Source organism: Ornithorhynchus anatinus, chromosome 1 (assembly GCF_004115215.2).
Source record: "Ornithorhynchus anatinus isolate Pmale09 chromosome 1, mOrnAna1.pri.v4, whole genome shotgun sequence".
NCBI classification, from domain to species: Eukaryota; Metazoa; Chordata; class Mammalia; order Monotremata; family Ornithorhynchidae; genus Ornithorhynchus; species Ornithorhynchus anatinus.
In genome coordinates this window covers 53,590,756-53,615,384 of record NC_041728.1, presented here as the reverse complement: position 1 = coordinate 53,615,384, position 24,629 = coordinate 53,590,756, and the positions used below count along the sequence as shown (strand labels likewise).

At 44.5% G+C, this 24,629-nt stretch overlaps 1 protein-coding gene across 3 annotated transcripts in view; it reads left to right on the top strand.

Moving 5' to 3' along the window:
- The window catches only part of ITPK1 (inositol-tetrakisphosphate 1-kinase), a 276,858-nt gene that overhangs the window by 143,241 nt on the left and 108,988 nt on the right, over positions 1-24,629 (top strand). For all 3 annotated transcript variants that reach the window (XM_029059802.2, XM_029059809.2, XM_029059816.2), the window contains one exon: positions 22,873-22,990. In XM_029059802.2, coding sequence (XP_028915635.1) covers positions 22,873-22,990 — 118 coding nt within the window. The remainder of the gene's footprint in view (positions 1-22,872; positions 22,991-24,629) is intronic.

Below are 24,629 nucleotides of genomic sequence, written 5' to 3'. Positions count from 1 at the left end.
AATAGGACTCCTTAATCAATGTAAAAGGTGGAAGGCAGGGGTAAATACCAAATAAAATAAAAGCTTCAGGGTGCTGGGGCTATCAGCGTTACCTTTCAAGTCAGTTATATTGTACTGTCTCATTCGATTAATACAGGGCTCTGCACATAATAAGCACTTAATAAGATTGGTTGATTGATTGGGGCCAGGAGAGCAGAGTTTCACTTGGTTCGCAGGTCAGGATAGAGACCCTGGAATAATGCTCCTGGGGAGTAGATGAAGGAAAAAATTGCTCAGAAATTGACGGACAAACAGCTTCAGAGACTGCAATACTTCAGCTATCTGTGGACTGATATATTCCCCTGCCTTTCCATCATATTAGCAGCAGCAGCAGCTGCCGCCACCACTGAAAAACATGTCATAGTTCAGATGTATGCCAGATATATTCCTGAGGAAATCTGATACTTAACCTTGATCGAAAGCCAGGCCCCTTACTGTCCATTTCTGATTTCGAGATTTAGACTTGGGAGAATAATGAAGCTGTTTTTTGTAAAACGTATAATTTTGCAAGAGCAGTCAAGCCAGGGAGCGTGAGAGGAGTTTCCATAAGAGTTTCAACAAAAAATAGGACCTAGGGATTCATGAAGAAAAAGCATTAATATTTTATGTTGAAGTAATTAAAAAGACTAACGATTCATTATTTACCCTAGGAGAAAATACGCCTTCTCTAAAAGCATCATCTAAGACGATGAGGTGAGGTAGAAAAGAGACCTGAAATGTTCTGGAAGCCTGTTGCTGCTCCCTGCTTTGAAACAGAACTCAAAATGTGCTCCAGTCCAAAATAGTCTTCAAATCTGCCCCTTGTTTCCTAGGATTAAGAGGCGCTCATGGATTAACTACATTCTGGTTGTACAAGTAAGGGAATATGAGTTAATCCTAAGAGCAGTGGGGCAGGGTAACCCATTTTGAGGACTTGGGAGTCCATTATCGTTAGAAAATTCTTTGTTGGGTCAGAGCTGAAATTTCTGTGGCTTTCAACTCATCCTGACTCACTCATTCTCTTGCTGCCCATGTTATATGTTAAAGCTTTACCTGTTGCCAACAGTGACCCTGGGTTTCCAGACCCTAGACGATCTCTTTCCTTGGTCGTGGGACTCGTTAATCTGTAGATATGCTTGTTGCAAGGTTCACTGTAATACCTTGGCCTCCTTGGGAGAGAGGTAATTTAAAATGGGTCTAGGTTATTGTGACAGGAGGGGTGGTACCTGTGCATATACCTGTGCATATACCTGTGCATCGATATCATGTAATATCTCTGGATGAATGTTGGAGCTCGTTCTGAAGCCGGGAAAATAGGACACAACCCTAGATGAGCCTTTGACGTGAAGAGTTGTGGTCGATTAGTTGAAAAGACATTAGATGGTACATGAATGCTCCTCAGTGGATCCTGGACAACAGTTCTCATGTTGCTTTGAAGGTCTTTCAGCTGAAATTAGATCTCCTCGAAATGTTTCCTCACAGAATCGTTAAATAAGGGCTGACACCTGGTAGCAGGCATTTGAGAGCCAAGGGGATCCTTTGTTTCCAGTAACCAGTCTGTTCACTATATTTACAAGTGGAATTCCAGGAATGCCAACAGGTTGCTGTGGGTGCCTAGTGTAGCCTTCTCTTAGCTGTTAAGGTGCTAAATTGGTCAGCAAGCAGATCCGATATCATTTGGTATGTAGTCGTACCGTGTGTGAAAAGCACACATCCTTCACACTTTTAACTGTGGGACAGATATACAGATTAGTCTGTAAGCAGATGAAGCAGATTTATTCTGTACTCTCCCAAATGTTTAGTACAATACTCTGCACACAGTAAGTGTTCAATAAATGTGACTGATCGATCAAACACCATTCATTTTAACCTACCCTGACATTCTGTTGCCGACTTGTTCATCCCAAGCGCTTAGTACAGTGCTCTGCACATAGTAAGCGCTCAATAAATACTATTGAATGAATGAATGTCCATTCTTATTTATAAAAATGCTCCCGCTTCAGATTCTTCATTGAATATCATCATAATCATCATCAAAAAAGACAAGCATCTTTTATGCATTATTCAAAATAGGGATTTTCAAAGAAAAATTCAATTACAGGTAGTCTCTAGACTGTAAACTCACTATGGGCAGGGATTGTATCTACCACTTCTTTTGAATTGTATTCTCCCAAGTGCTTAGTACAGATTCTGCACACAGGAAGTGCTCAATAAATACCACTGATGATGATGATGTTGATAGTCCTAGCTCACAGGGAGTAAACAATCTAGTGGGGGAAAACAAACCCAGAGAAATCAAACATTAAAGATAGCCTGTCAACATTTAAAGTAGTGCTGATTGCTCAGGGATTCTACTCAGTAATCAATTAATGGTATTTATGAGTACTTACTGTGTGCACAGCACTATACTAAGCACTTGGGAGAGTACAGTACAACAGATTTAGCAGACACATTCCCTGCCCATAATGATTTTATAGTCTACAATTTACAACCTACACTACTTTCTCTCCCTCTGCCACCCATAATACAGTAAACATTGCACCTCACTAACAACTCTCAATGTAGCCTCATAAAGAGGTTGAAGGACAACGTGGTTAAAGACAACAGTGAAAGGGCCTTAGATTAGCAGGAAGAAAGCAAGGTATGTGGCTAATCCAGACTGGATAATCCATGCTTAATCAATTAATCAGTGGTAATTATTGAGCACTTACTGTGTGCAGAGCACTGGACTAAGTGCTTGGCAGAGTACAGTATAACCTAAATAAGTTGAGTTGATGTTCTAAAAGTCAACTGAAAAGAAACGGAGTCTAAGGGCACCTGGAGATTGACCTGAGCCGAATGTAGAGATAGGGATGATTCCCTGGGACGAGTGGAGAATCATGGGCCCCTAATTGAGGGACCTAAATGACCTCTCTTCACCTATCTGACCACAGAGCCTGCCTGTAGCCATCACAGCTATGTTTCAAGTTTGGGCCCATGGTCTTGTTGTCTGAAGAAAAAATGTTGACCAGCGTCTGCATTCTTTGGTCCTGCCCTTGCAGACCTCCCTTGTGATTCCACACACCACCCATCATGCCCCAAATAGTCTTTTGGCCCAGGGAATGAGACCACAATCTGTGGGATTTGATACCTAGAGAGTGAGCTAGAGTCAGCTCGTTTGGTTTGGGTTTCCAAGGAGTTAGGCCTAAACTCTTAAACGGCCCAGAGCAGAAAGGGCCTTAAATGGAGTGGACAGTTGTTCACTGTCCATCAGTGAGCGATGATCAACTCTCCTGGAGTTCCCCTTAGTGTTCTTGAATTTCAGGATATACTGCAGTATTATCCTCTAGCCTTCTGTATAAGTCAGACACATCTGGCCCAAGATTGTAATTGGAGTGATTCATGTTGTTTTCATAGGAGAATATATAACGTGTGCCGTTTCAGAGGAAAGGGGCCCTGATTATTAACGTCCAACGTCAGCCGCTGCCACTGGCATGACAACTCATAGGAGCCATGAAGAAAGCCACCAGGCCTTATGAAAGACTCAGTGGCGAAGGGATAAATATAGCTGAGTACAATATGCCTTCTGTTGTCAGCCTGCGACTTGGATAATGGCAATGAATTGCGCTTTTCGTAGGGCTGAGGCAAGTTGTATTTTAGTACCATTAACTTATTTTGTAGGCTTGTCTGTTGGCTTGTAACAGAAGCCCAGAGCACCCGATTGTCTCCATGGCCCTCTTATGAGTTATAAAACAGAATTCTATTTTTTATTGTTCTGGGGTTTAGTGGAGACCAGGACAACTATTCTCTGTCTTATCAGTGTAACACTGCAAATGAACTAATGCCACATATTTTTTTGCCAGAACATTACCCTGCAGCAAAACATTCAACTTGCTCTTAACTTCCTTGTAAAAGCGCGCCGTGGTCTTGGGAACTTGGCTGCCAGGTGACAGAGCAGAATGGATGGGGTTGCGGGGGTGTGTGGAATTCTAGATACAGACCTAGCCCAAATCTAGGTGAAATGATAATAATTAGTAATTGTGGTATTTGTTAAGCACTTACTGTGTGCCAGGCACTGTACTAAGTGCTGGGGTGGATACAAGCAAATTGGGCTGGACGTAGTCTCTGTCCTACCTGCGGCTCATAGTCTTAATCCCCATTTTACAGGGAAAGTAACTGAGGCACAGTGAAGTGAGGTGACTTGCCCAATGTCACACATCAGGCAAGTGGTGGAGCTGGGATTAGAACCCAGGTCCTTCTGACTCCCAGGCCATTGCTCTATCCACTAGGCCACAATACAGGATATTTTCATTTAAATACCTATACACTGCAGGAGACACTTGCTTCTAAAATAGAATCTTGGGACACTCTCTTTTTGTAAAGAAGACTCTAATATTTAATGTATTTTAATGTCTGTCTCCTCATGTGCACAGTAAGCTCAACCTTGGGCAGGGATCATGTCTACCAACTCTGTTATATTGTACTTTCCCAAGCACTTAGTACAGTGTTCTGCATACAGTAAGTGCTTGAAATGCCATTAGAGGGGTTGAGTGTGAATTGCAGTTGCCACCTCACCTCCCTGAGTGCACTAGTGTGCCCCCTTCAGCCCCCCAATTCAGGTGAGTGATGATGAATCACTTATCCCAGCATGCTGAATAACACCTGTAGCATGAGGCCTCGTGTAACCTCTGGAAGGCTAGTGGTCAAGATAGCCGTCACTATGGCTTCAAGTATGCCATAAACTCGGAATCTCTAGGAGTATGAAATTCTGCTCCTCTAGCCGGTTTCCTGCTGACTTCTTATTTAGAGTATTGTTGCATTTGTCCTCATGTCTTGTGCTCTTGTGAGCTGACATATAGATATATGCACAAAAACAAGTATTCCCATCCCTCCATTTCTCTCTTTCTCTCCCTTTTTGGAAGTAGTGTGGCCTTAATGGAAAGAGCACAGGATTGGGAGGCAGGAGACTAGAGTTCTAGTCTGGGCTCCACCACTGGCCTGCTGTGTGTGACCTTGGGCAAGTCACATTCTCTGTGCCTCAAGACATGTTCTCCCTCTCCTTAGGCTGTGAGTCCCATATGGGACAGGGAGAGTGTCTGATCTGATTTTAACTATAATCTATTCAGCACTTACCACACTGCTCGGCACATAGTAAGCACTTAAATACTGCTGTTACTATGAAGCAAAGTTGAAGTCAGCTGGGACAAGATAGGGGACTAGATCTTGCACTTTCTTTTTTTGGGGGGGGGGGGAGGCGGGTATATGTTAACCAGTTAATATGTGCCAGACTGGGTAGATACAAGCTAATCAGGTTGGACACAGTCCAGATCCTACCTGGTGAGGTAACTCAGGCCCAGAGAAGTGAAGTGACTTTTCCAAGATCATACAGGAGACAAGTGGCGGAGCTGGGATTAGGACCCAGGTCCTTCTGACTCCCAGGACTGTGCTTTATCCACTAGGCTGTGATGATTGTTTCCTTGGTCCAGCTGGTCCCCTGCTAGGGATCCCTGCTCCCTCTGATTCTCCACCAGCTATGGGGAAACAGCTCAGAGAAGTTCCTCTCTTGGGTAGGCGGCTAAGAGTGTAAAAACCGAACGTTGGCTTTGACTGACCACAGGGGATTCGGTGTTCATCAGTCCCAAAAAGACTCTGGGTAAGACTTCACTTTTAACTTGTGATCAGGGCTGTAGGGGCAATTGATACCTTGTTCATGCAGTGAGATTTCCCTCCTATTTCTCACCTCACAGGTGATTGGGCAGAAGCCACCCACGGGCCTATTTAAGTGCCAGTAAGTGTCCTTAAAACGAATAGTTCAAGCCCACAAAAATAGGAAATTCGAATGCATTGTGGCAGGTTTGGTGAGACACCATAACCCCAGGGCTTGATTAATTCGGGCCTTGAGATAAAGGACTGAGTTACTCTATATGTAATCTCTATGCCTTTAAACTGTAAACTCCTTGTGAGCAAGGAATATGACTACCAACTCTTGTACTTTCTAAAAAAGTGTTCAGAAAATCCCATTGATTGATAGAGTGAGCATTTCATAAATATTCCTGGTAATAAATGGGATGGACCAGATAGATCCTGGAAGGAAACCTTGTCCCCTCATAGTCCCTTGCTCTGCTGAGGTAAGCAGTTCATTCTGGGTAGAAGAATGTTAAAGATTCCCTTCCTGGTAATCAAAGGCCTGGGTGTGGGTGAACTGCTAAAGAGCCCATCATCCACGATAGATTGCTCTGTCATTTCTGCTTGGATGCCAAGATCACTAAGGTCTTTGCAAAGAAGTCAAGAAGGCAAAACAACCCTCGGCTGCTCCTACACCCAAAGCTGCCTTAACAGATCTTGGCAAGTAGCAGCTCCTATCTGCCTGAATCACAGAAGCATGAGTACAGCGTTGGGTTTATTAGCACCCAGGGTGAAAGATGATCTGCTCCTGTTTTTGTTGTCCCTGTGCAATTGCCCCTGGTTGAACTTGTATCCACTAGTAATATGGAACTGAAATTCTTAGGGGGAAGTGGGAGTTTTAGCTGGCAGGAATAAATGCCAATATTTATTTTTAAGGGGAACAAGTCAAACCTATTCAATTAGGAAAGAGATGTAAACTCACTGTGGCAGGTCTGTTGAGACATTTCAGTCCACTATATATGGATTTCCAGTGCTCGATTAAATAGGCCTTAAGATCAGGGACGAGGTTACTCTATAAATCCAGTATATCTTCTAGGATCAAGTAGACATTCCCTAAATATTGAGGTATAAATAAAGGACCAATCAGAACATGGGGACAGTACAGCAAGCTCTATTTTTCTTAAAGGTGGAAAACTCAAATTTCTACGGAATTGTCTGGCAAAGTCCCACATTCCCTTGGCACTTGGTGACAGGAAAAACCCAGCATTTGGGATCTTGTTTTGCATATGAGGCTATAATAATAATGATGGTATTTGTTGAGCGCTTACTATGTTTCAAGCACTGTTCTAAGCACTGAAGTAGGTACAAGATAATCAGGTTGTCCCATGTGGGGCTCACAATCTTAATCCTAAATGAGAACAAATCATCTTCTGTCTGAAAACAAGTGTCTAGGCACAGCTCACAACTCTGGAAGCATTTGATATCTTATTGGTTCAGTAGAATTTCTCTTCTCCAATCACAAGGGAAGGTTAGACAGAATCCCTTCAGGACTGCAGTGAGAAGTTGCAGTGGATAAACTAATCAATCAGTCAATATTTCATCAAGCACCCACCTACAAATACCACTGTAGGGAAGCTCATCCAAAAGAAGTTTGCCGTCCCTGATCCAGACAAAAATGGAGGGGGGCTCTTTAGTTTCCAATTGAAAGGAGTGAAATTGTCTTAAAGTGGGGAGAGAAAGCGAGGAAAGTCAGTAAGTCACTTGTATTTATTGAGCACTTACTGTGTGCAGAGTGCTTTCTGTGTGCAGAGCACTGTACTAAGTGCTTGGAAGCATACAATATAACAGACACATTCCCTGATCAGAATGAGCTAACAGTCTAAAGGGGTGACAGGCATTAATATAAATAAATTGCAAATATGTGCATAAGTGCTGTGGGGCTGGGAGGGGGATGAATAAAGGGAGCAAGTCAAGGTGATTCAGAAGGGAGTGGAAGAAAAGGAAAAATGGGCCTAGTCAGGGAAGGACTTTTGGAGGAGATGTGCCTTCAATAAGGCTTTGAACTGGGGGAGAGTAGTTGTGTTTTGGGTATGAAGAGGGAGGGCGTTCCAGGCCAGAGGCAGGACGTGGATGAGAGGTGTGTGGCAAGATAGAAGAGATCGAGGTGCAGTGAGAAGGTTAGTATTAGAGGAGCAAAGTATGTGGGCTGGGTTGTAGTAGGAGAATAGCGAGGTGAGGTGGGAGAAGGAAAGATAATTGAGTGTTTTAAAGTCAATGATGAGTATTTTTTGGATGCAGAGGTGGATGGGCAACCACTGGAGGTTCTTGAGGACTGGGGAAACGTGGACTGAATTTTTTTTAGAAAAATGATCTGGGCAACAGAGTGAAGTATTGACTGGAGTGGGGAGAGAAGGAGGTAGGGAGATCAGCAAGGAGGCTGTTACAGTCAGTAATCAAGGCAGAATAGGACAAGTGATTGGATTAATGTGGTAGCAGTTTGTATGGAGAGGAAAGGGTAGATTTTAGCAATGCTGGGAAGGTCTGACAGGATTTAGTGATGGTTTGAATGACAGAGAGGATTCAAGGATATTGTCAAGGTTACAGGCTTATGAAACCGGAAGGATGGTGGTGCCTTCTACAGTGGTGGGAAATTCAGGGATAAGACAGGGTTTGGGTGGTAAGATGAGGGGTTCTGTTTCAGCGTGGCTCAGTGGAAAGAGCCTGGGCTTCGGAGTCAGAGGTCATGAGTTCGACTCCCGGCTCTGCCACTTATCAGCTGTGTGACTGTGGGCAAGTCACTTAACTTCTCTGTGCCTCAGTTACCTCATCTGTAAAATGGGGATTAACTATAAGCCTCACGTGGGACAACCTGATTACCTTGTATCTACCCCAGCGCTTAGAACAGTGCTCTGCACATAGTAAGCGCTTAACAAATACCAACATTATTAGACACAAGTGTGAGGTGATGACAGCAGTACATCCAAGTAGAGATGTTTCGAAGGCAGGAGGAAATGCGGGACTGCAGAGAGGGAGAGAGATCAGGGCTGGAGGTGTAGATTTGGGTATCAGCCTCATAGAGGTGGTAGTTGAAGCAATGTGAGCACATGAGTTCTCCAAGTAGCGGGTGTATATGGAGAATAGAGGGGGACCTGGAACTGAACCTTGAGGGACACCTGAAGTTAGGGATGGGAGGCCAAGGAGAAGCCTGTGAAAGACTGAGAATGAGCGGCCAGAGAAATGAGAGGAGAACCAGGAGATAAGTGTCAGTGAAACCGAAGGGGGCGTCTGACAATGTCTAAAGCTGCTGAGAGGTCAAAGGGGCTTAGGACAGAGTAGAGGCCATTGGATTTGGCAAGAAGGAGATCATTTGTTATTTTCGAGAGGACAGTTTCTGTGGAGTGAAGGAAACAGAAGCCAAATTGGAGGGGGTCAAGGAGAGAATTGGAGGAGAAGAACTTGAGAAAGCGGCTATAGAGTTGGGAGAGGAATGGTAGGAAGGAGATGGGGGCGATAACTGGAGAGAGCTGTGGGGTCAAATAGGGATTTTTTTGGATAGGGGAGGCATAGGCATGTTTGAAAGCATTGGGGAAGAAGCCACGGGATAGCAAGCAGTTGAAGATGGTGGTCATGGAGGGGAGAATGGAGGGGGCATCTGTTTTCATAAAGTGAAAGGATGGGGTCAGATGCATGGGAGGGGGTGGATTTTGAGAGAAGGCAGGAGATTTCCTTTTGAGGTACTGCTGGGAAGGATGGGAGAGTTGAAGAAAGGGTAGCAGCAGGGAGGGACTGGAGAGGAGCAGGGGAGATTTTTAGGGAGATTCATTCAAGCGCATGCTGTGTGCAGACCACTGTACTAAGCACTTGGAAAGTACAGTTCAACAATAAAGAGAGACAGTCCCTGCCCACAATGGACTTAGAGTCTAGAAGAAATCACTCCTGGTACTTTCAGTTTTCTCAATAAAGTACATGGCCAGGATAGTAAGAGCAAGGCATGGGAGAGGCTCGGGGGATGGGGGTTTGAGGAGGGAGTAAAACATATGAAATAACTGGCAAGGGCAATGGGCATGGGTGTCAATAAGGAAAGGGGAAGTCCTTCCAATTCTTCTTTGTTCATAGTCCTGGAGGGTCAAAATTCAATGGGCTTGTAACATTTATGAAAGCCTAATTTCCCCATCATTACAGTCAAACTCGGGGTCAGAGAGCGTTTAAATTGGGCTGCTGGGAAATGCTGACACAGCCACCTTGATTCTCACAGTTGGAGAACCCTTGCTCCTGGTCTACTTCCAGGCAAAGGGAAACAGGGTCTTCTGAATTCTTTATTTCTTTGGCCTGCTAGCTTTATCTCTTGCTGGTGAATAGTTATCTTGGAAAGATAAGGACAGTAAGAGCCAGATGTACAAGTCGTCTATACTCATTGCCTCAAATTCCTCTCCTCCAACTCTCATCTGGAGCCCCTCCAGTCTGCCTTCCATCCCCTCCACTCCAGTGAAACCGCCCTCTCAAAGGTCACCAATGATCTCCTTCTTGTCAAATCCAATGGCTCCTAATATATCCTATCCTCCCCGAACTCTCAGCTGCTTTTGACAGTGTCGACCATCCCCTTCTCCTCAGTACATTATCCAATCTTGGCTTCACTGACTCTGTCCCCTCCTGGTTCACCTCGTATCTCTCTGGCTGTTCGTTCTCAGTCTCCTTAGCAGGCTTCTCCTGCCCCTCCCATCCCCTAACTGTAGGGGTTCTTCAAGGGTCAGTTCTTGGTCCCCTTTTCTTCTACATTTATACTCACTTCCTTGGTGAACTTATCCGCTTCTGTGGCTTCAACTCTCACCTCTATGCAGATGATATCCAAAATCTCTATCTTCTCCCCTGTTCTGTCTCCCTCCAGGCTCGCATCTCCTCTTGCCTTCAGGACATCTCCACCTGGATGTCCTCCTGCCACGTAAAACTCAACATGTCCAAGACAGAGTTCCTTATCTTCCCTCCCAAGCCCTGTCCTCTCCCTGACTTTCCCGTCACTGGACAGCACTACCATCCTTCCCTTCTCACAAGCCTGCAACCTTGGTGTCATCCTTGATTCCGCTCTCTCATTCACCCCATATTTCCAATCTGTCACCAAAACTGGCTGGTCTATCCTTCACATCACCAAGATCCACCCTTTCCTCTCCATTCAAACTGCTACCACGTTAGTACAATCACTCATTCTATCCTGACTGGATTATTGCATCAGCCTCCTTTCTGACCTTCCAACCTCCTGTCTCTCCCCACTTCAGTCTATGCTTCGCTCTACTCTCTGGATTATCTTTCTACAGAAACGTTCTGGGCATGTCACCCACCTCCTCAGAAATCTCCAGTGGTTTTCTATCAACCTCCATATCAAGCAAAAACTCCTCACTATTGGCTTCAAAGCTCTCCATCACCTGCCTCCTCTTACCTCACCTCCCTTCTCTCCTTCTACATCTCAGCCTGCTCACTTCGTTCCTTATCACTGTGCTTCTTTCTTTCCTGTCCCACCGTCAGCTCCTGGCCCAAGTCCTGCCTCTGGCCTGGAATGCCCTCCCTCCTCAAATTCACCAATCACACTTCTCCCCTTCAAAGCCCTACTGATGTCTCACCTCCTCCAGGAGGCCTTCCAAGACTAAGCCAACATTGTGCTCAGCTCCCCCCTCCTCCTTATCACCCCGGCTTGCTCGCTTTTCTCTATCCTCCTCCCCTCTCACAGCACTTGTGTATATATGTACATATTTATAATTCTGTGTATTTATATTAATGATGTATGTATAGCTATAATTCTGTTTATTGATATTGATGCTATTAATGCCTGTTTACTTGTTTTGATGCCTGTCTCCCCTCTTCTAAATTGTGAGGTCACTGTGGGCAGGGATTGTCTCTATTGCTGAATTGTACTTTCCAAGTGCTTAGTACAGTGCCCTGTTAACAGTAAGTGCAATAAATATGATTGAATGAATGAATAAAGGCTCAGTTGGGGGTTCAGAGAGGGTGGGATTTGACTCTGCTCTTCTCATTCTTAATGATGAAAATGGTATGTTCATGCTTTCTCCTTCCATCTTTCTCTCTCTTTCTCTCTCTCTCTCTCCCCCTCCCTCCCCCCTTTGTCTCTCTCAAGCACTTAAACTTCATACTTCAGGATAATGTCACTGCTACTGTCATTCACTGAACATCCAAACCACCATAACGCTGAGGATTTAAGGGAAATACCGTGTGAAGTGGCAAAATGAATGATGCATTCTTTTCTTTCAGACACAACAACAGTTTGATTTCCATTAAAGATACAAAACAAACTGCTCTGTGGGAAAAACACAAGGGCATGTCATTGCCTCAGCCTCTGAAACCTCTCAGAAAGGTTTGATCAGTGAGCAGATTGTTCTGCTGTAGGGGACTTCCATTGGAAAGATGACTGATGGTCTCAGTGCAATGGGATGTGCAAACCACTTCAGAGCTGCTTTGGAAAGCCTGCTCTTCCTTTCTGTCTTGAACTTCCCCTTGGCTCCAGTTGAGTGAGTCGCTTGACCCAGAGCCTTGAGAAATCTGAGGCCTGGAGTCTAGACAAAAAACCAGCCACTCAGGCCCCTGTAGTTCTTTGCAAATTTAGCAGATTTGGAAATGCAAAGGAAAACAACCTTTCAAGCTGAATGGTTGTGCCAGGGTGAAATGTTTAAAGGGTGTTTTTTGTGGGGGAGACTTATTGTCTCTCTCACAAATCAGTTGGAACTCTTGGAAATGGCAGAGGAAAATAAATCTGGTGAAGTCAGAATTGAGATCCCATGAACTCAAAAGTTTAAAGAGAGGGGAAGATTTGGCACATGCCTACTCATTGACAATGAATTTGTCATTAATGACCATACTTAACCAGTGGGTGTGTGCATCTTCTGATGTCCCCTGCTTGCCACATCTTTTTCTTAGCAAAAGATTTCAAATGTCCAAGTTTGAGCTAGGTAAGAGTTATAAGAATTTGGATTAAGAAACTATTCTCACCATCATCAATGGTCCTTACCTAGTGCTTACTATGTGCAGATCACTGTACTAAGCACTTAGGAGAGTACAATGCAACAAAGTTGGTGGACATGGTCCCTGCCCACACCAAATTTAGAGTCGAGAGGGAGACAGACAGATAAATATGTAATTTATAGTTTATAATTTATACATATATACCTTAGTGCTGTGGGATTGAGGGTGGGATGAATTTCAAATGCTGAAAGGTCATAAATCCAAATGCATAGATGATGCAGAAGGGAAAGGGAGCCAGGAAGAGAGGGCATAATCGATGAAGGTCTCATGGATGAGATGTGACCTCAAACCACTTAAAATTCTATAAACTAGTATTTATACCATTTATCCCCTTGACTCCATAGCTTCTGGACTGGTGTTTCTTATTAGAATTTACCCAGGGGCCCCTTGTATGAGAATGAATTGGGAAGATTGCATGTGTAAAGGTTTATGATTTACACATGCTTAACTGTCCAGACCCAACTATTCTCAGATAGTTTTATGATTCCTACCACTCAGTCATCATTTTTCTTCCCTGTTCCTTCCCATTCATCCTTTTGAAATGCTCCTGGCCTTGCACCACAATTAATCTGGGAGACGTACCAAGCCAATAGAATGTGCCAAAGAGCCCCAGTTAGGAGACCAGTGTCTGGTGTGGATTTTAGGTGGTCCAATACTCGAGGAAAGGGTGTAGGGTTGTCTGGATCAATAGTTGGAGCAGATTCTATCTGTAACTCTCTCTGTGCAGTCTAGAACACATCAGATTCATACAAGATCAGACATCTGGAGCTATATTACAATCCATCCTCTCCCTTGATGAGGATTGCTTCCATTCTGCCTGTGTCCAGGATTAGGCTCTTTCAGTCCATTTCCCCTTTAAACGTATGAGTGGGAAAGCCTGGGAAAAGAGAGCTTCCAAGAAGGTCCTTCTGGCCTTGGGTTCAAGCTGAGGTGTCTTATAGCCAGTCGCCAGGATAAGACATTTTAGGAGTGACTTTATTTCAGAGAGGAATCCTCCTGAAGCATCTACTGTTGCTGCTTGGGAAGCCAGTGCCTGCTTTATTGCTGTTTCTTGGCAGCCTGTTCTTGTTTGCTTTTCTAGTTGCTTAATCTTGCAGATTGTCTGCAGGGGAGAGAGAGTGGGAGTACCTCTGGGAAGAGAGCCCTGGAAATAGGTTAATTGATGGCTGCCGGGGAGGAATGCATTTCTTCTGACTGGAACTATGGGAACAGACTTTGTTACAGTGTGGGCACAGGGCTTGAGGGTGGGGAACAGGAAACTGGGCTTTAAGATGTTTTATAGAGCCATCTTCTGCCCGACCATCCTGCCAGCCGGGGATGAACGTCCGGATGATCTCCTCTGAAGACTTTGTAGTGACTTCTCAGGCGACGATGGCCTACAGCTACCTCCCAGGAGTGGAGAGCTGTAGTGATTTAATAATAATGATGGTATTTGTTAAACGCTTACTATGTGCCAAGAACTATTCTAAGCACTGGGGTAGATTGAGAGTAATCAGGTTGTCCCCGTGGAGCTCCCAGTCGTAGTTCCCACTTAACAGATGAGGTAACTGAGGCAAAGAGAAGGTAAGTGATTTGCCCAAAGTCACACAGCTGATAAGTGGTGGGGCTGGGATTAGAACCCATGACCTCTGACTCTCAAGCCCGGGCTCTTTGCATGGAGCCACACTGCTTCTCCATCAGTCAATCAGCTTATCAAACAATCTCATCTTGACTTATGCTGTTGAATCGTCTCAGACCTATAGCGACACCATGGACACATCTCTCCCAGAACACCCCACCTCCATCTGTAATTGTCCTGGTAATGTATCCACAGAGTTTTCTTGGTAAAAATATGAAAGTGGTTTACAATTGCCTCCTTCCACAGAGTAATCTTGAGTCTCCACCATCAGTCAATCAGTGATACTTAATTGAGCACTTACTGTGTGCAGAGCACTGTACTAAACACATGGGAAATTGATAATAGTTGTGGCATTTATTAAGCGCCGGGGTGGTTACAAGATAATGAGGTTCTACTTCGGGCTCACGGTTTAATAGGGAGGGAGAACAGGTAGTGAATCCCCATTTTGCAGATGAGGGAACTGAGGCCCAGGGAAATGAAATGATCCTGGCTCCACCATTTGTCTGATCTGTGGCCTTGGGCAAGTCGCTTCACTTCTCTGGGCCTCAGTTACCTCATCTGTAAAATGGGGATTGAAACTGTGGGACAGGAACTGATGTCCTAACTCGATTTGCTTGTATCCACCCGAGGGCTTAGTACGGTACGTGGCACAGAGTATGTGCTTAACAAATACCATCAACATCATCACTCGCCCAGTATCACACAGCAGACAAGTAGCGGGATAGAACCCAGATCGTCTGACTCCCAGACCCGTGATCTTTTCACTAGAGTTGGTAGGCACATTCCCTACCCACAACGAGTTTATAGTGTAGAGGTGTATCCAGCTTATTGATCAATCAATCGGTGGTATGTATTGAACACTATGTGCAGAGCACTGTACTAAGTGCTTGGGAGGGTACAGTACAACAGAATTAGCAGACATGTTCCATGCCCACCATGAGCTTTACAGTTTAGAGGGACCTTATCCGGCCATGATATTCTTCCTTGTCCAGACCTTCTCTTCTATTGAGCTAGATGAGCTCCCTGACCCCACCTTGGACTTAGGGCCATTGAACCCCAACATTCCCAGAAACAGTTCCCAAGGCTAATTCCTAGAATGTCCATTGCTGCTATAAAGCCCCTCCCTTTGCTCACAGATACTTGGGCCCTGCTTGGGACTGTCCTTGGTAGAACAGAATGAAGACACTGACCTCCTCCTGCCCCCTGGCATTTTTGTGGAGGTTGTGTGCAGGTGAAAACCCTTAGGCAGAAAGAAGTTCTTTTTTAAAATGGGAGGGGGAGGCAGTGGTGCACAGATTTAATTACAACTTTTGAATTGTTTGAATGTAAAGGATGACCTTCCTGGTCTTTAGCATAATCCCTGTGGCAGCTGATCCCTTATATAGAAGTGGGGCAAAGGGACTGGAATAAATTGAAGAATTAACGTGAGATTTTAGTGTGGGACATTTTTTGTATTTGTAAAGGAACAGACTCATTTTCCCTGAATTTTGTGTCAAAGGAATGGCCAGCGGCATCTGACGGCAAGGAGGACACTACAGTTTTCCTCAGAGAGGGGAAATTTGGTAGAAATATTGGGCTACAGCTTTGTTCAGGTGTATTGTGGATAGCGCCAGATCCCATCTGTCACCCAACTTGTGGATAGCGCTTGCGGGTCACTAAATGGAGTTGGTCTGGCCAAGGCCCAACCAGACACACCATCCCACTGGCTACTGGAGAGGTTTCATTGTTTGATAAGTCACTAATCATCTCCCTTTCCTCTGTTTGGGGTGAATTCTTGGGACTTGTTTAGTCAAGCTTTTGCAGTTTGAACTCCTTCCTCTCCTACCCAGGGGGACTGAAAGCCCCAGATGGTTTGGGTCCAGGTTCAGAGGCTGCATTCTCCAGTTGGAGCGGCTGGAAGGGACAGAATGAACTCAGCGTCTCCGACATGCAGTCAGACCATCTTTTAGGGTAGAATTAGAATTCTGTGTCCTCTCTCCCATGGCCTCTCTCCCTTTCCTAAATTGTGTTTCTGCCTGTTTGACTCTAATTCTCACATATCGATCTCTAAAATGGGAAAACTTTTCTCACCCAGCCAGCATCATCTGCCTCAGAATCCTGACTTTCCCAGCCCCATTCTGAGTTTCATGCGGGGCAAGTGGAATAAAAATCTACTCTGTGGCCCAACTCACATTCTATCTGTATATTCAGAAGATTCTATTCTGAGTCTGGAGTTTCTTGCCAGTCAACTTGGAGCGGCAGGAAAGCTGGGAACAGAAGCCAGCCCCAGGGGAGTTTGGGGTAGAACAGCAGTGTGGGCAGAAGAGGGGGATGGAAGGACTCAGCTTTGGGGATCAGTGCGGGGAGGCTTTCCTGCTTCTAGCTCCCTGACTTGGCTCTTTTCATAAACCAGCAAGTGGTTCAGGTCTCTCAAGCCTTTCTGCCTCTTCTACCCTAAGTACTTTTTCTCCCTCTGCCAGCCACCTTGGTTTCATGGCAACTCCTTCCACTATCATAACTCAGAGTAGAACCGACTTGGCTGTTAGTCAAGTGATGTTTATGCTGATATGTTTATACCTCAGATTATAGAATTGCTTTATCTTTGATAAACCCACTTTTGTTCCGTGTACAAAAACCTAGTCAATCCCTATAACCCCAGGTAAAAATCAAGGGAAACCAGGCTTTCCTTTGTTAAAGCCAGAGAACAATACTTTAGAAAAGTGAAGGTTCTCAATGAGAATGTGTTTACCATTTGCTATAGAGATCTTCTAGTTCTTTTCTTCTCCTGAGTGATGATAAAATATGAGCCAGCTCAATCCCCATTAAACAATTTGTTGGTAATTCTAAGAGACATATTTAAAAATGTATGAAGCCTTTGATACAGTAGATATGCTGAAAAGTGTGGTTGGGAAGTGGAATCCACCTGGAGAGATGGCGCTCCTATGAAAGTTCATTTTTCCTTTATTCCTCCAGTACTCTTCAGGAATGGATTGCGCAGTCAAATCTAGTTGAGAAGCATTTCATTTTCTGTGAAAAGCTTGCTAGGGTCTGTCTAAGATGGTATTTCTTCTTCCTTTCCTTATATTTTTCTCTCCCCATGGGTCTCTGGAACACTCTCTCCACCCTCTCCCCTTCTTCCTCTCAAAATTTAGGGTAGAATCACTCTTTAAAGATGGATTTCTGCCCCTTTTCCTCATTGACAGCTAATACCAGCCTCTACCCTAATGCTTCTATCTATTGCTCTTTTAAATTTTTTTTGGTGGTATTTTTGAATTGTTTACTCTGCTAGATATTGTACTAAGCCCTCAAGTTGATACAGAGTTGTCAGGTTGGACTCAGTCCTTGTCCCACATGGGGCTCAGAGTCTTAATCCCCATTTTACAGATGAGGAAATGGAGGCAAAGGGAAGTGAAGTGACTTGCTCGAGCTCGCAGAGCAGACAAGTGGCAGAGCTGGAATTAGAACCCAGGTTCAGAAATGGGCTCACTTGAACAACTTCCCTTTCCCTTAGCTATTTTGAAAACTGGGAGGAGAGACATGACATTTATTTGTATGTAAATCATTTGAGAAATAGAATGTAGCATAAAGACTGTTGCTCAAGTCACCTCCTGCTAGAGGAAACAAGATTTTTCTCTAGGAAATGGGAATCTGGCTTGATAATATGGCAGAAAGAGCCACTATCTTTTAGAACAGAGGCTGCCTGTTTTCCCCCCCTGTTTTAAATTCCTCTTGTAGCTGAATGTTTTCTAAAGTCTGTTGTATTGTATTTCCCATGAAGAGGGTGACAGGGCCACAGGAGAGGATTGTGAGAAGCCCCGATGTCAGAGAGCTGCTGCTAATACCACTGTTTGAGAACATTACATGGTCTACCTGGGTTTGGAATTTTGAAATTGTGTTTCCTCAAGGAAATCATATTCTTATTCCTGCAGCCTGTTTCCATGACTGCAGTTTAACTCAAAATTCAGTAGTCATTGGTCAATGCAGGACCTGGAATGTATCTGCTAACTTTGTTGTATTGTACTTTCCCAAGCCCTTAGTACGGTGCTCTGCACTTAGTAAATGCTTAGTACATAATTTTGATTGGTTGATTGATTGACCAGAATAACCACCGTAATTAAAGCATAAAAATGTGAACCTATGGTGGCAGAAGGGCCCTTATTTGCATGGATGTGAAAGAATAAAGAGGTGTATGATACAGGGAGACAAGCGGGGAGGTAGGAGGTGACCCTGTAGGCTGTAGGGTGTAAGTGTGTTGTGAGCAGGAAACATGTCTACTACTAACTCTATTGTATTGTACTCTCCCAAGCACATAGTATAGTGCTCTGCATTTAGTAAAGGCTCCGTAAATGTAATTGATTGATTGACCCTCAGACCAGCTGCTGTGGCCTTTGTTGTGCTGGAATTCCTGGTGCGGAGCTAACAGGAGCTGGAAGAGGTGGGAATTTTGCCCTGCTAGTGACTAAGGCAGCAGCTTCACTTACAGTACTGTTTCCTGCTCCTTATTGACTGCCTGATCTCTGCTTCCACTGGCTCCCATGCTGGACCTTTTCTCCAGCCAGTGTCAGTGACCATGGCAGCAATTAATAACATTTATTGAGAGCCTAGAGTGTAGAGCACGGTCCTAAACACTTGGAAGAATGCAGTATAATTAGTAAATATGGTCCCTGACCTCAAGGAGATTTCAATCTAGTTTATGGAAAGGAGGAAAAAGACAATGGAAAGATAGGTTTGAGGATGTAAATTGATAATTGTGCTATTTGCAAGCTGTAAGTTGTAGACTGTCAGCTCCTCTCTAGACTGTAAGCTCTCTGTGGGCAGGGAATGTGTTTATTGTTGTATTTACTCTCCCAAGCACTTATTACAGTGCTCTGTACACAGTAAGCTCTCAATAAATGCGATTGAATGAATTTGTTAAGCATTTACTGTAGGCCAAACACTTCACTCCACACTGTACTAAGCACTGGGGTGGATACAAGAAAATCGGGTTGGACACAGTCCCTGTCCCACATGGGACTCACAGTCTCTGTCCCACATGGGACTCACAGTCTCAATCCCCATTTTACAGATGAGGTAAAAGAGAAGTGAAGTGACTTGCCCAAAGTCACACAGTACACAAGTGGCAGAGCTGGGATTAGAAGCCAGGTCCTGCTGACTCCCTGGCCTGTGCTCTATTGACTAGGCCATGCTGCGCCACTACAGTTATTTCGTCCAGTCCATTAGTCATATTTACTGAGCACTTATTGTGTACAGAGCACTGCATTAAGTGCTTGGAAGAGTACAATATAACAGAATTGGTAGATACATTCCTTGCTCATAATGATTCACCTATCAGCTCCTGTTGCTCTGTTCCACTCTGCATTAAGGATGTCTGTTTGAATGTGTCGGTCAGTTTGCGTGAGGTAGAGATGTGTGTCTAAGTCATGTGTGGGGCTGTGTGCCTGAGTGAGGATGTGTTTGTGGTTGCGGCAGTTCTTTGTTGGTGGAGCGGGAAGTAGAGACTGTTGACCGGTCCCATTTTCCACCAAGATGTGGCCTGCCTCGCTCTTACAAGAGTCAGAATTGGAGTTAGGGCTGAAGCTCAAGAAAGGGAAGGGGATCAAATCTTCCCTCAGAGTCATTTTCATCTCAGTCCAGTCGTCCAGGGCCTGAAGCAAGCAGGAGGAGACTGCCTTTGGGCCCTTAAGATGCAGCTCAATTATGTACATATTTGTAATGTATTTATATTGACGTCTGTATCCACCTCTAGACTGTAAGCTCGTTGTGGGCAGGTAACGTGTCTGTTTATTGTTATATTGTACTCTCCCAAGAGCTTAGTACAGTGCTGTGCACACTGTAAGCACTCAATAAATTGACTGACTGAAAACACTTGCACTTTTAGAGAGGTATGTGAAGTTTTGAAAACCACATGCTATGTGCTCAGGATGTCCCTCAGGTCGATCGTTTGCACGCAGTAGGTGCTTAATAAATATTTTTCTCTAATAACTTTGAGTCCGAGTTGATCCCCAAGGTGCTGGAGTTTGTGGAGCAGGGCCAGTCGTCTAATTGTTTTTTGGATGTCTTGTTTCCAGCTGACATGTCCCCTTTCCAGTTGTTTTATGGGACTGGATACTTTTATTTCTGTTATTTTTGGTACCCAGTTTCCCACCAAAACTCCTACAGCCAAGTTTTGCTGCTCTGACTTTGCACTAAACTACACAGTGACCTGGGCCAGAAACTCAAAGACTTAAAAGCGGAAGATTCACTGGAGAGTCGGGTATCCCCAGAGAAACCCTGTAGGATCGCACAAAATGAAACCCATAGTGCCATCATTCATTCAGTCGTATTTTTTGAGCACTTACTGTGTCCAGAGCACTTGTACTAAGCGCTCAGGAGAGTACAGTGTAACAAACAGACACAATCTCTGCCCACAATGAGCTTACAGCCTAGAGACGTGACTGTAAATAAATGAAAGTCAGATATGAACGTAACTGCTGTGGGGCTGGGAGGAGGGATGAATAAAGGTAGCAAGTCAGGGTGACGCAGAAGGACATGGGAGAAGAGGAGAGGAGGGCTTAGGGGAAGGCTTTTTGGAGGAGAAGTGCCTTTAATAAGGCTTTGAAGCTCGGGGGAGAGTGATTGCCAGATTTGAGGAGGGAGAGCATTCCAGGCCAGAGGGAGAATGATAATAATAATAACAATAATAATTATAATAATGTGGTATTTGTTAAGCGCTTACAATGTGCAAAGCACTCTTCTAAGCGCTGGGGGGATACAAGGTTATCAGGTTGTCCCACATGGGGCTCACAGTTTTTAATCCCCATTTTACAGGTGAGGTAACTGAGGCACAGAGAAGTTAAGTGACTTGCCCAAAGTCACACATCTGGCAAGCGGCAGAGCTGGGATTCGAACCTATAATCTCTGACTCCCAAGCCCGGGCTCTTTCCACTGAGTCACGCTGCTTCTCAGTGAGGGGTTGAGGGGGTGAGGGGGTAAGGGGTTGGCAGTGAGAAAGATGAGAGCAAGGTACAATGAGAAGGTTAGCATTAGAGGAGCAAAGTGTGATGGATAGGTTGTAGCAGGAGAGTAGTGAGGTGAGGTAGGAGGGGGTAAGGGGCATGGTGGCATTTACTTCTCCAGTATTGGAGAGGGCCAGCAGTGGCCCCCATAGATTTGTGTGTTCTTTGATTTTTCGCAAATGATCTCCCTGATTCAGCAGAGCAACAGTACTCTATGAACAGGACAGCGTGCGGGCTTGCTGTTTGTGTTCCGTTTAGCTCTTCAGGGGACCACGGCTACTGATTATTCTCTTCAGTCAAGTCTTTTGTCTTTGAATCGTGTCCCTCAGCTCCACTCTTGCCCCTGTTGTGGCCCGAATAAGAGTTTGACTATTACTGACTTCCCTTGAAAAATACTTCATTTTCTCTCTCTGGTATTCATTGAATACTTGCTAAGTGGTAGAGACTGTACTAAGCCCTCGGGAGAGTACAACAGAAGCAAGATCCACATCCTCTGCCTTTTAGGAGCTCCAGTGGTTGCCCACCCACCTTCGTGTCAAACAGAAACTCCTTACCATCATCTTTAAAGCACTCGATCTGCCTAACCCCACCTATCTCCTCCTACAGCCCAGCCCGCCCACTTCACTCTTCTAGAGTCCACTTGGTTACTGTACCCTGAGGCAGTCTACTTTGCCGCCGACCCGACCCCTTTCCCAAGTCTTCCCTCTGGTCTGGAACTCCCTCTCCTTCCATATACAGCAGACCCCCAGGCTCCCCACCTTCAAAGCTATATTAAATTCACATCTCCTCCAAGAGGTCTTCCCCGATTAAGCCCTCTTTTTCCCCTTTTCCTCTCCCATCTGCATCGCCTACGCACTTGGATCTGTATCCTTTGAGAACTTGCTATTCATCCCACCCTCAGCACGTCAGCACTTATGTACATATCCGTAATGAATTTATTTATATTACTGTCTGTCCTCCTCTAAACTGGATCTCAATTTGGGCAGGCACTGTGTCTACGAACTCTGTTGCGTCGTACTCTCCCAAACGCTTAGTACAATGCTCTTCACACAGTAAATGCTCAATATATGCCATTGATTGATTATTTTGTGGGAATCAGTCAATCAGTGGTATTTATTGAGTGCTTTCTTTGTGCAGAGGATTATACTAAGCACTTGGGACAGAACAGTCTAATAGAATTAGTAGACATGTTCCCTGCCCATAACAAGCTTACAGTCTAAATGGGGAGACAGACATATAAATAACTAATTGATAATATGTAATTGAAAGATATGTGCATAAGTGCTATAGGGTTGGGGGTAGGGCACATATCAAGTGTCTAGAGGTCAAATATTCCATCGCCTAGATGAAGCAGAAGGGAGAGCAATCCTGGGAAAAGAGGGTGTAATCAGGGAAGACCTCTTAAAGGAGATGTTATCTTGTGTCTTTAGGAATACAGAGTATGTATTTACAAGCAATAGGAATATGAGGAAGAAGAAGGATTTAGCAGTACGTAGTACAAATGTATTAGGGTTTGGTCACTTCATTGGTTTTCTTTTTGCTGTGGATTCCAGATAATAATGTCCTCTATAAAAAAAAATAATAATAAACCTCAGCAACACATTTAAAAAGCAACTCTTCTGTCTATTTCAGGAATATATTGATGCCCATCCAGAAACCATCATTCTGGATCCCCTTCCTGCCATCAGGACCTTACTGGATCGATCCAAGTCCTATGAACTTATACGAAAAATTGAGGCCTACATGAAAGGTATGTGGACAGTTCTTATCTTCTGAACTGGGAGATTTTCCTTCATCTCCCCACTTTATGAATATTTTCCACATAAGATTGTCTAAGGAAATACAGCCGGCTCATTCTGTTGGGATTATCTTGTGAGAAATCTGATCTTTCTTGAACACTAATACTTTGAAACAAGATGATAAAAATTAAGTGGGAGATGTCTTTCCTCTGCAGGGAGCATGTTCTCAGGAAAGGAATTAATCTCTGTGTAGTCAAGCAAATTTAAGTAATGAAAGCAATAAAAGGTTTTATGTGCCTGAATTCTAAGACTTCTGATTATTAAAAAAATGTTTTTTATTCATGTTGGCACAGAAGCAGTGTATAAAGGAGAGGTCAGAGGAATCTAGATAATGAACATTTATAGTAGGATAATAGGATAAATTATGTAACTGGGTAAAAGGAAAACAAAGTCAGGAGGGAATCAGGATGCTTATAATCAAACATATTAGGACATGCTGTAGAGTATTTTGTTTCCAGTGATTCTGAGCTGTGCCTTCATAATGCAGCCTGCTAATTCATTGGACCTCTCTGTTTTAGTTAAAGATTTAAGGGCTGTTTAATTTTGATGACCTTGGTCAGTGTTCAAATTTGAATCGTGTCGCAGAGTTATAAGATGGAGCCTTGTCGTAATGGTATTTTAAGTTGGGGATAAATTTCTTATTTGTGCACTGGAGAGTCTTGGTTGAACCTCTGGGCCTTCGGAGAGCTCTGGTCTTTTTTTTTTTTTAAAAAAGGCATTTGTTAGTTCAGGCACTGTACTAAGAACTAGGGGAGATGCAAGATAATCAGGATGGACATAGTTCCTGTCCCACAGAGGGCTCACAGTCTTAAAGCCCCTAAGGCTAGAGTTTGTGCTGAGGTTGGGAAAAATGTACAAAATGTCCCTGCTGGAATCCAGAAGGGTGTGGGTGGGCAAGCATATGAAGAGGAGAGAGCTTTGAGCAGGCTGCCTCTTAGCTGGGCAGTGGTGTGCAGCAAAATCCAAAAGGCAGGAGGGGTGTGGACAGGGAAGAATGGGAATATATGTAGGGGTGGAAGGGGTCACTGGGGGCTAGGTCACTGGGGGCTACTCTGTCCCCTCCCCCTCTCTTGCCCCTGAGTATACTCCTAGCCAGCTGGGAGGCGATGGGTTTGGTTTTGTATGCTCTGTGCACAATTGGGTAGAGCCCCAGGTGTGAACAAGTCTGGGCACATCCTGCTTAATGCCATCTTGGGAAGAGGACTAGATGGTGATTTTTTACATTTTTTATTTTTTTTTTTAGCCTCTAATGGTTGTTTAGCACACCTAAGCTTCTGCTACCATAGATCTCAAACCTTTTCATGCCATTTCATTGAGGGATTCTCAAAATAAGTCCCCTGCCCCACATTCTGCCCAAACCTTTCCTTCCCTTCCCTCCCCCCATATCTCACTATTAGTCTCCCTCTTGGCATCCCTGCAGATCTCCCAGGCCGGGAGGAAGGAAGTTTGTGGGGGAGGATGCAGGAGACGGAGGTGGCCAGCTCACTCCATTCATAGAGATGAGTGTGCCAGCCACTACCTGGCAAGGAAGCAGCGTGGCTCACTGGAAAGAGCACGGGCTTTGGAGTCAGAGGTCGTGGGTTCGAACCC